General features: G+C 45.9%; 1 protein-coding gene across 1 annotated transcript in view; it reads left to right on the forward strand.

The window, feature by feature from the left end:
- The first annotated feature begins 6111 nt into the window (after nt 1-6111).
- LOC130131331 (peripheral plasma membrane protein CASK-like) overlaps nt 6112-12331 on the forward strand; it is a 78223-nt gene continuing 72003 nt past the window's right edge. Inside the window, 1 exon segment of the mRNA XM_056300985.1 lies at nt 6112-6693. Within this exon segment, the coding sequence (XP_056156960.1) occupies nt 6635-6693 (59 nt within the window). The 5' untranslated portion in view covers nt 6112-6634.

Consider the following 12331-nt stretch of genomic DNA (forward strand, 5'->3'; position numbering starts at 1 on the left):
TATCTATCTATCTATCTATCTATCTATCTATCTATCTATCTATCTATCTATCTATCTATCTATCTATCTATCGCTATTGATGATCTATCTATAGCTATCAATCTATAGCTATTGATCTATCTATAGCTATATCTATCTATGTATCTGTATCTATAGCTATCGATGATCTATCTATAGCTATTGATGATCTATCTATAGCAATCGATCATCTATGGCTATTGATCATCTATCTGTGTATCCACAGCTATCGATGATCAATCCTATCTATGTATCTGTAGCTATGGATGATCTATCTCATCCATAACTATAGATACTATCTGTGTATCTATAGCTATCGATGATCTATCTACAGCTATCTATCTAGTATAGCTATTGATGATCTATCTATAGCTATCGATGATCTATGGCTATCGATCATCTATATGTGTATCTACAGCTATCGATGATCAGTCCTATCTATATCTACCATCGATGATCTATATATGTAGTTATTGATCTATCTATAGATATCGATGATCTATGGCTATCGATCATCTATCTGTGTATCTAAAGCTATCGATGATCAATCCTATCTATATCTACTATCGATGATCTATCTATAGCTATTGATTATCTATCGATCTATCTATCGATCGATCGAAGCTCCACTACAGCCGCTTTCATAGCCTGATAAGAATTCACATCTACCTGCGAAGACAATATCCTGACAAAGTGAGCAAAGTACTTTTCTACTTCCGTGACTAAGAAACAGTTTGTACATAGTTCCGTTTTCAGTCGACAAAAGCAGAAGCTGCCAAAATAACCGTGAGAACTTGGTTCATTCTCACGTCTTTCAGTTCTGCCTGGTTCAGTTCAGCCACCTGGCCGTCTGATTGCAGGACTTGGTGCAGGGATGGTGGGTGGTTGACTTCCTGTTTTGGGTCGAGGCACTGCTAAAGTGTGCGCGTGCACGCGTGTGCGTGTGCAGACGAGAAGAGCAACAAAAAAAAAAGGCAGCATATGAAAGAAGCTTGGCATGTAGAAAGAAGCGGTCAGGGTTAGAGCCAATCAGAGGCAGAGTGGGGCGGGTCTTCACAGAACATGTTTTGTTATTGTCGATCGTTCCGGACCCCTGGCCTCGGATAGAAATCCGATGCGGGGCTTTGAGTGATAAGTTTGGGAACGCCTGCGTTGGGACGTCAAAGGACGGCTACCCTGCGGCTCTTGCAAACATGGAAAACAAAACGTTTGATTCATAATGTAACCAAGTGGTGAAAGGCAGCTACACTGTAAATTCTAACAAGTTGAGTTTACTTAGAAAAAAAATGAGGAAACCCGATTACCTTGGGAAAAGTAAGTAAATGAACTTAATTGTGTGAAGGGATGTGAAATCATTCCCCGTAAAATCACTTCACATAACTTGACACAATCAAGTTCATTTACTTACTTTTCCCAAGGTAATCGGGTTTCCTCATTTTTTTTAAAGCAAACTTGTTAGAATTTACACAGTATCACTAAAGTCCACTAGATGGTGCTGTTAGCACATTCGGGGAGCAGCCGGGAACCGTCGCAGCCGGGACGCGAACCCGGGTCTCCCGCACCACGGGCGACTGCGCGCAGTCGACTGGTTAGGGGAGTCGTCCTCGGTTCGGTTCCCGGCTGCTCCCCCCCCCGAATTCTCTACGTTGGTGTCAGAAGTGGGACGGTGAGGCCATCGGAAGCGTGTGCGCCCAGAGGCGTGAGAGAGCTGGTATGCTTCCCGAAGGGGGGGGGGTAGTGTAACCTCCACGGATGACTCGACTCGCTAGCCCTTGGCTAACGAATTGGACCCTTTAGTCGAGCCCTTAGCGCAGTCTCCCGTGGTGCAGGCGACCCGGGTTCGCGTCCCGGCTGCGGCGGTTCCCGGCTGCCCCCTGAATTCGCTACAAGAGGTCAGTGTGAGCACGGATGGGCACGAAAACATGAATGCGGACCCTATGTCACATTAGTCTGCCGTTGACTTACCTGCAGATGTCAACCCAGGTTAGGCTCTTAGTAGGAGCAGACTGTAGACCGGGTCACTTATCGTGGCGCATCAACAGAGTTTCAGATAGTGTCAAATCCCCGCTCATGATTAAGGCTTATGACAAAAAAACACCCCATTTCCAATCCCTGTCAAAGTTCATGCTGCCCCAACACCCCCATCACATGGGAGAAACATGCAGTGACGTCAGGACACGATAATCAGATGACCACCAACAAAACGTGCTGTAAACCTTCAAGAAAATAATTCTAATATAAGTGAAGACTGGGAGGGTTCAGCCACATATAGTAGTTGTGCACCACCCAGAGAATTTGTGTTAATTCGGTGTTTGCGTATCTAGGTGTCCATTTGTATAGGCCAACCTCTGCAAGTGGGGGTACCTCAGTCTAAGATGGAAGGTGGAAACGAATTTTTTATTTTATTTTACTTTTTGCAATTTCAGGGAAAACCGCAGGATTAGAAACAGTTGACGCACTTGACTCGGGAAAAAGCCATCTCTGCCAGCCTAAAGGCGAAAACCCTGCTGCTTTCATCTGGTGTGCTCAGTCAGCGATTATGTCAGCATGATCTCAGAATTGTCTTTCCTGCGTGTCACCGTGTCTCCCCTCCCCTCCCCTCCCCTCCCCTCCCCTCCCCTCTCCTCTCCTCTCCTCTCCTCTCCTCTCCTCTCCTCTCCTCTCCTCTCCTCCCCTCTCCTCTCCTCCTCACGGTCCCTTCGTTTTTCTCCCGGGTGGGACTTCAGATGGATGGTTGGATGCGCGGATGAGCGGCGCTAGGTTTCTTCTCTCTCCTCTCAAGAGATTTAAAAGATGTTGCCGTCACATCTGCACGTACTTCGCAGATATGTAGGCTAGTAGCCTTGGGGAGGGGGAGGGGGGGCGGACGTGTCCGTTTAGATTTTTTAGCAGATTTGCATATTCTGCGTCATCCCGCGCGCTCGCCGGAGCGCTGCACGTCGATCTGAACAGTCACTGTTGTGTGTAATTGTGAACACAAAACACAACAGAATACTTCTATAGAGCCCACATTTCGATACTGACTGACTGACTGTGTGCGTGTGTGTGTGTGTTTTGACTCATTGTAGCTGCCACTTATGCACACATGGTCACCACAACCGCTCCCCTCCCTGTTACCATGGAAACTGTGCTCTTCCTTTTTCCTCTTATGTTGCGCGGCCTCACTTTCTTTCTGCCTCTTTTCCTATTTCGCCGGTCTGCTTCGTTATTTTTCTTTCTTTCTTTCGTTCGTTCTTTCTTTCTTGTAAGGTCTACTTCTTTCCCATTATCCCGTTTCTATGTATCTGTTAGTGTGTGTGCGCGTGCGTTTGCGCGTGCGCTTGCGTGAATGTCTCGTGTGTTTTCTGTGTCTTGAGGGGGAAGGAGCGATCCATGGCACACACACACACGCGATGACCACATCATCAGCCAATCGGATGATCAATAGCCGTTCCACGGTTTCGACCAATTGGGAGGCCCACCGAGGTGATGCAGCGCCATGGAAACTGCAGAGCGCGCCTTCCGAGGACAGCGTGCTCTGGTGGCACCAGATGTCATCACACAAAACCCGGGCCAGCCCCCCCCCCCCCCCGTAGATGAGATGGTTCTTAAGTTGATTTTCTCCAACCCTGGAGAAAAGCCTGGTTTATGTTTCAGTAGATGATTTTATTGAAGTGCAAAAATTGCCTATTAAAGGCTGATTTGACCCACTTTATGGGCAAGATTGACATTTATATACCCAGAACAATTTAGATAACGCCGGTCATAAAAACCTACCCTACATTCAAACGCTGCCTTCTCTCATGCTGAGTGTGGTCCCCTTACCCCGTTATCCAAGATGACATACTGAGACAAAATTCTTGTCTAACATCCTTGATATAATTTCTGAAATGATGCTGACATTTTATGCTATTATTTTATATTTATATTATTATATATATTTATATTATTTCACATTTCATGACATTATTATTTATGCTATTATGATTGAAAATGAACACTAGTGCCATTTTTTGAAGCGATGATGCAGAATTACGTTTCCTGCCATTTGGGTTTCTCTCAGTAAGACAAACCAGGTGACCTGGTGGCTGGTTCAGCATCATGCTCTATGCTCTTGAGAAATGTACCATAATGAACCATAATATGTTGACCTGGCACCTGGCTCAACCTTCGTAGAGGATTTTTTTTTTTTTGCCTGAATGTCAGAGGGAAGCAGAGGCAGAGTGATTGCGGGCTCATCTAAGTTACATGGCTACCTACTAAGATATGTGCCAGCGTTAATTCATAATACATCACTGACCGTAGGGCAATCTCTGCCCTGTCCTCACCATGCCCAAACGAACTATTGTAACCCAAAGCCACTCCATGTTTTACACGTGTTAAGCCTACTGCTTTTCACTCTCCCTCATAATAGCAAAAAAAGATGATAAAAATGAAAAAAAAAAACCTAGTTTGCCGGATAATAAACATGACGATAATATCTGAAATCTGTCTCTGCCAACGAGGGGTCCATGCACCCTGCAGTAACATGTTACCGGTGTTCATTCAGGAATAGATTCTGGCGCCAATACTGCAATAATTCATAATAATTACGCGCCGATTTCTTAGGAGCACATCTCATTTAATAATTGATCTCCCGAGATCATTTTTGGCCCATTAAACAAATAATTAATGAAAGAGAAATAATTAAAAAATTGATTAATATGAGATCACCGCTGTGTGGATAAGTCCCTACTTCATTATTCAATCTAGCTAAATGTCCCTGCTTCTCCCCTCTCCATAGAAATCGCTGGTGGGATCGCAGGTTGGTTTCCTGGCATCTTTTTTTTTTGCGTTCAAATATTGGGTTGAAACGTATTTCACGACAGGGTGTCAAGGGTTTTTCAATGTGGGTCATTTTCACCACCTCTAGGGGGCGTTCCCAACACATCTCAGTTACCTCACTTCCTACCTACCACACCTGTAAAAAAAAATCACCTGTGTCTTTGCACCTGCAACAGTTTTCACACAACAACATGGAAAACGCAAAGGGATGTCCCTTTACATCACTGTAGCACCGGTCTCCAACATTCTGCCTAAAAACTCACATAATATGGTAAAATAACCCTCATGTTAGTTATAAAACATCGATTTTGCTGCTCTAAAGCCCACCAAAAGCTACACGTTTTTTCTGAGCAGGTTAGAGTGCTACCCAGATTAATGTCCGAAAAGGCTAGAAGGAAGGAAATAGCAATCTTTGCATTTCCATGTGTTTTCAAAGGTCAAACGTTATCTAATTGCTGCTCCGAAATCCAATAGATGAAAACAGAAAAAGATTATACACAAGCGCAGAAGATGATTTAAACGTAACAAAATGAGGTGCCTGTTGAGGATGAGAATAGTTGCGTGTGTGTGTGCGTGTGGAGGGGGGGGTGGTGACGTAAGGCGGTGGGCATGCGCTGGATGCGGCCGCGGAGCAGATTAGGAAACTGAGCGACATCCAGGCTCAAAAGCGTCGCGGAGTAACACGGGGGACGCGGGCGCCGGACGGAGCCATTGCGGCTCCGCAGCGCGCCAGTTTCCTAGCCGAGGCTGAGAAGAGGGAGGAGCCTCGGCATTTCTGGACGCCGAAGAGGAGCCGAGCGGACCAAGCCAGCGTCGGGAGGCGAGCGGAGAAACTGGAGCGACGGGCGGGACGCGTTATAACTACCGAGAAGATTATTTTAAGAGACCCTGGCGACGAATGCGCCGGGATATAACGAGTGGTCGCGATGGACGTGTACGTGTTTGATTCGGGATCGGGAAGCTGAAGCGCTTCGCAGAGCCTCCTCCACCCCCCCCCGTCACCCGTTCCGCGGGCGCCGGGATAAGCCGCCTGTGGTACGCTGGGTGTTGCTCGGCGCAAATAACGGTTCAAGGCGACCGGCTGCTCCCCGCCGACACCGAGCCAACCGCCTCTGGAGCGCCGATAGCTTCGCGTTAAGGCGGGCGTCGTGATTCTTTATCTTATCTATTATTATTATTATTATCATCCGGGGGGTGGGGTGGGGTGGGGGGGGGAGAGAGGACGAGAAATACCGGCGGACGCCGAGTATTAGCCGGGTGGCGACGTCCGACATCGAGGCATGTAAAAGCGGGGCTTTTTTCTCTTTTTTTTTGTTTTTTTTCCTCCCCCCCTCTTCTTTCTTCTCTGTTCCGCGAGGAAAATCCGCGCGCCCCGCTCCTAGCACTAACCGTCTAAGCTAGTTAGCCGGCTAGCCATCCAGCCCCCCCCCTCTCCGGGACAGGAGCCGCCGAGGGAAGGTGGGGCACCCCTTTCCCCGATCTCCGCCGCCGTAGGGACCCCGGGCTCATACGGCTAGCCGCCTTTAGCATGTCCCGCGCATCGAGCCGGTTAGCGGGACGCTGAGTCTTCTCCGTCGGATCTCCTCCTCCTCCTCCATTGACATTGAGGTTGGGGGGGGGAAGAAAAGAGTCGGTTGATCGGGATCATCGATCCACTTTGGATACCGACGGTGTCCTCCGGCCCCGGCGGGGAGAACGTACGGTGCCGTCGGCTCGGCCTCGCCGAGATTAACCCCGCGTCGGGCGGGTTTTCTGTTGAGAGAGTGACGGGAGAGGGAGAGAGCGTCCCCCCCCGTTTACCTTTATTCAAACCATGGCGGACGACGATGTGCTGTTCGAGGATGTCTACGAGCTGTGCGAGGTGATCGGCAAGTAAGTAACCCCCGTGTTAGCGCCTGTGTCGACGTGTGCCTGACAAACCTGTACACATATATTTACATTTGATTGACGTTTCCAAGCGTTCTATCTCTGACCGAGTCTCTTTTGTGTGTGTGTGTGTGTGTGTGTGTGTGTGTGTGTGTGTGTGTGTGTGTGTGTGTGTGTGATCACAAAGCTGGGAGGGTCAGACGTTTGTCCTCTTGCTGGTCGCATACACGTTTTTTTTTCCCCTCAAGGGGAAAGTTGACCGAATGAATGAAGTGAGGTTTCTCCATGGCACACTGACTTTCAGGATTTCTACTACATTATTATATTGTGGGGAAATAACATTCGCAGCGTTAGGGCATAGGTGCAGAAAGTCAGTCAGACCTAGTAGCTTACCTACCAGAGTAGCTGACATCATTAACTTTTTTTCAGACCATACAAAATTCCAGGGGTGTAAAAACCCAGTCCAGAAAGTAAAAACCCTAACCGTGTCTTTATTCCATCCATGTATTAAACCAGCTGATTTGGGAAACTAGTCAGTGCAATCTGATGGTTTAGTACATGGGTGGAGTAAAGACACAGTTAGGGTTTTTACTTTCTGGACTGGGTTTTTACACCTCTGCAAAATTCAAGCTTGTGTAATAGCCTATACTTGCCATAGCTATAGTGTCAACTATAGTATCAATAGCTGCGTAACGTATAGTAGTCATGTAATACAGCAGACTCACCCCCCCTAGCTGACTTTATGACAGTGTATTGTAAATTGCATCAAATTGCCAGCATGTACGGGGTGAGAATGGATGTTGTTCGGCGTTGCCTTACAGTATGGGCAGAGTTGCTGTAATTTATTGTCCATGCTGTAACATGATGCCTTTTGAAGGGGGTTGTAAGCCTTTGGTGCGGCCCATGTCGGACACATGGGTCATGTCTGTGAGTTGTCTGGTTGGATTTGTGAGATGGCCTGCGGACCAGATTTGCCCTCTCTCACTCCATCTTTCCTTTGAGTACTACCAGCCCAGCACACACGGGACAGGCATGCGGGGCCTGGGCCGGTTGAACCAATACTAGCACTGTAGTGGGAGGCAAAGCTTTGGAATAACATTTTATGGTTTATTTGAAAGGGACACATACAAACACGTTGGTAAATCCAACAAACAAACATCGCATGCATTGCACCATAGTGTGTATAACGAATGCTGATTTTCAACGCTCGTCCCTAGATGGGCTTTTCTTAAATGGGATGGACAAGTTAAAACTGAGCAAATGAAGATAAAGAGTACATAACACGAATTAAGCGCATTTTAGCACAGCGTGGTTACAAAGGAACATAATTACACGATTACGTCAGACATGATTGCACAGCTGACCTTCATGTGGCCACACTTCAGTGATGTTTTTGAATGTGTCTAAATGTCTTGGATGATTTCGGTAAATAATGGCAATGTGTTTCACGGATGTGTGCCCTTAAAGGAAAAGATGGACTGGCTAGGAGATGTTCTGTACGTTGGAATCCTGCAAAACCTTGCAACTGTTTGTGCTCCAACTGGTTTTGCCACTGTGACAATGCAGTGGCTTTCATGTATATTTAAAAAAAAAAGAAGAAAGAGCACTTGTTCATATATATGATAATGGGTGCCAAGTTGTATCCTATTAGGCCTATTACCATGAAAGCTGTATACAGTTATCACCCAGCCACTGCTGATGAACCAGTGCTTATGAAAAGCATCGACCTATTATGGGAAAATCCCCACTGCAAGTATGGGTTACTTTGCCTATTTTGCATTTTCTCTAAGATCCAAGACTCGACTCCCCCCTGAGGTGGCAGAATGAAAGGCTACAACTTGCTAGTTTCCCTCCCCCCTCCAAGCCCCTCTCGCTGAGGGACTGAGGGTCCATTAAGTTAGTTCTAGGGAGAGAGACACACGCTCCATGCCTTCAGGCCCTTCTCTTTATCCTGAGACCTCTCTGACGCTCTCATTACCATGTGATGACTGGTCCAAGACCAGCAAAGTCCCAGTTGTGCGCACTAGTGGCTACTGATCAAAACAGGCCTGAAACAGTTAATGTCAAATCCAGCAAACTACAGGTGTAGTTTTATTTACCTCTTCTGATCAATTTGGCAGGTAAAAAATAAATTTTTATGATTCTTTTTTTCTAATCAAAGGTTCATGGTGGTTCATGGATTAAAAAGTTAGTTTCCCATGTTTTCCATTGTAAATGGGTAGTCTTGGTTTACGTTGGTGTAGTTTTTTTTTTCGCGGTCTATTTTAACTTTAATCCAGATAAATGGAGTGTGCAAGAAACTAACAAAAACTGGACTCCATGACTAAGAGCACTGCATACTACTGGACCCCAGCATTGCTGTGTGGGAGTATAAAATTGAAGGATCTGGGAGTAGGCATTTTTGACCTCTTTTTAGGGCATTTTTGGGCCCACAGATGGAAAGAATTTGCGAGCGTGAGCTGCTGATAGAGGATCACGGGTTCATTGCCACCATCACCTCTAATTGATAATTCTTGATTCATCACTTTTGATTATAAGTGACCTTAGAATATGTCAATATTTTTTCCAGTTCTGTGTAATACCTCAATGCATGAGCTCATGGAAATATAAAAAAAGCAAATGCAACATCATATCTATCAGTCTGTTCCTTTTGGTTGATCTTGTAATGAAAGAAAAAATGGAACATATTAACTTCACAAGTGTTTAATAAGTGGGAAGTGGATTTTAATTAAGATTGACACTCAGTCACAATTATATAACGTCTGCCACCACAGAATGTCCTCATGAAATGATGCAGAATCTTTCCAAAGCTTGTTAACTGATGTAAGCTAATTTTCCCGAAATCAAAATAGTCAGTTCTCGGATACCTCACGGCATCATACATGTCACCATGCTGTCATTGGTATATTATCTCATGAAGAACTGAGGTGTATAAGTCAATTAAAAAAAATCCTATTTCTAGGCTATGAAAATGTCTTGACCAGTTAAATTCATTAGCAATTAATTTAACTGGCATCAAAAAGAAAATACTACTATACTCTTCAACTGTGCATACCCCAAGATTACATGGTTTGGTCCCACAGAGAACGCTTCACCTCAGACATTAAATCCAAAATGGCTGGTCAGAAGGGGAGGGACCCCCAGTATTAAATAACAGAAACGTGTTGTGGAACTCTCAACCTAATGTGGGGCATGTCTAAGTTTAAGAAATGGATGCCATATCACATGTTATTAGAGAAGACGAGAACATCCTCCCAAGATCTTTTGTGAAAACTGCACTTGATGGAGAAAGCATCGAGTCCTGGTGTCTTGGGAGGGGTTGTAGAAAAAAGGGTGGGGGGGGGTAATTTCTCCGGTGTGGGAGAGGACGATCAATAGAAACAGGCAGAGTTGGGGAAAGGGCTCGCCCTGAGGCCAAGTGTATAAATAATGCCAGCAGACAGCACTCCATCGGTTTCAAGCTCACCTTTCTGCTGTCAGCATCAAGGCTAAGAACTAACCAAGGTGCCAGGTAGCCAAAATCAACCTGGGGAAATTCGAATGTATTAAGTTGAATTAATGCATTGTAGACCCCTTCCCCCTAAAAAGGAAAAAGACTAAAACAAACAGCGTCATAACCCTGTGCAACATCACACAGTCCCCGCTGTATACGTTTCTGGTGACTAACCCTATGCATACCTTAAAAGTTAAAAGTTGGTAAAAAGTACAGGTAAAATGTTTTTTAAAAAGTACAGTACAAGCAGCTGTATTGTGTTTTTGTTTTTGTTTTTGTTTTTTTTTGGGAAAAAAATGCCCCCTTTTTCTTCCAATTGCACCTGACCAATTAACCCCACCCCTCCGAGCTGCCCCGCTCGCGGCTCCACCCCCTCTCCCGAGCCGGGGAGGGCTGCAGACTACCAAATGCCTCCTCCGATTCATGTGGAGTCGCCAGCCGCTTCTTTTCACCTGACAGTGAGGAGTTTCACCAGGGGGACGTAGCACATGGGATGGGGGGGGTCATGCTATTCCCCCCAGTTCCCCTCCCCCGAAACAGGCGCCCTGACCAAGCAGAGGAGGCGCTAGTGCAGTGACCAGGACACATACCCACATCCGGTGTCCCACCTGCAAACACAGCCAATTGTGTCTGTAGGGACGCCCGACCAAGCCGGAGGTAACACGGGGATTCGAACACGTGATCCCTGTGTTGGTAGGCAAAAGAATAGACCGCCATGCCATCCGGATGCCCGACAATGAGCTGTATTGTTGAATCAAGTGTTGGTCACAAACAAATTAGAGGCTGAAAGTAGACAGTGAGTTGGATTAAAAGAAGCAGTCTTGGTTCAAAAAGCTTCCCTGCCCTCTTCAGGGATTTACTAGTGCAGGTATCAACTTCTTCCAAAAGCAAATTTCATAAACGCTTTGTCGTTGCAGTTGGTTAAAAGGGTGGTGACAGATCTTAGACGTATCCTGTCGCTTTCAAAATGCTCAACCAGCATGAACCTTCTGTCCGTCCAACTGGATACAAATCTGGCTGAGGTGGACGCTTCATCAGCCCTGCACAGTGAACGGACAGTACTTATAGAGAAAAATAGGCAAAGACAGACACGGCATGAAGGACATACCTGGCTAATCTGCTAATCACGAGTCTGTCCTGCTCGCCTCTCAAAATGGGATGTTGCAGATTTCATGCTCATCATGAGATGATCCTAGTGCTTTGCGTTTGCAGACGTGCGTCTCGCTGACTCCTCCTTGAGAACTTGTATGTCAAACCAATTATCTGCCCCCTCCCTCCTTCAACTCTTCTATTGTTGTCCAGATGACTCCTATTATTGTCACTCCTGATCAGCTTGTGTCAGAGGGAAGAAGGTAGGCGGGGTGGGATTGACAGCAGTGTGGATGAGCTCAAGGTCCGGCAAACATCTCCCCCTTCAACTGGCATCGTAAAGACTGTCATGTTCTGCGTGATTTCTACTGAAAGACGGTCAGCTACCTCAATTTTATGTTTCGGTTATTGTATGTATGTATGAGTGTATTGTATATATTGACTGTGCTGCATTAGTCATGCCGACTGACGTATGTGTTGGCAAGCTTTGCTGAATTGCCAGCACCTTAGCTGTTCAGGTTAGATAAAGCAGTGTCACTGCACAGAAATGCAGGCATAGTAGGCCGCCTCCCTCTTGTGAATTTATTACATAGCTGGCTTTGTGTGGTTTTAGCTGTCTTTGTGTTGTTATCGTCAATTGAAAGGTCATGCGATTGCACACTTCTGACAGTGTCGAGAGAACTCACTGGTTTTTAGTATGTTTTGTATGTAGTAGTACGCTAACTTGTTTTTCCTGTGGTCGCAAAGCGGCAGCAGTAACCGCAACCAGAGCTTTCCAAACTCATGAAAATGGCAATTAATGCTTGAAAATAAAAAAATAAGAAGGTACCTGTCAAACTAAGGGATCATGTCCTGTACGTCTGTTCAACTCCCTTGTGGCTTATCTATACCATACATACCCATGTAAAGAACAATCGGATATGTATAAGGTCTGAGCATCAAAAGCCCGGCTGTTGCATAAACAATGGCAGTGCCGTCCCTGTCATGTGCCCTTTGTAGGCTGCAGAGCAATGTATGATCAACAAAACACAATGACCACAGTCCTATTTTGAGATTTTAAAC

This window comes from Lampris incognitus, chromosome 21 (genome assembly GCF_029633865.1).
Source record: "Lampris incognitus isolate fLamInc1 chromosome 21, fLamInc1.hap2, whole genome shotgun sequence".
NCBI classification, from domain to species: Eukaryota; Metazoa; Chordata; class Actinopteri; order Lampriformes; family Lampridae; genus Lampris; species Lampris incognitus.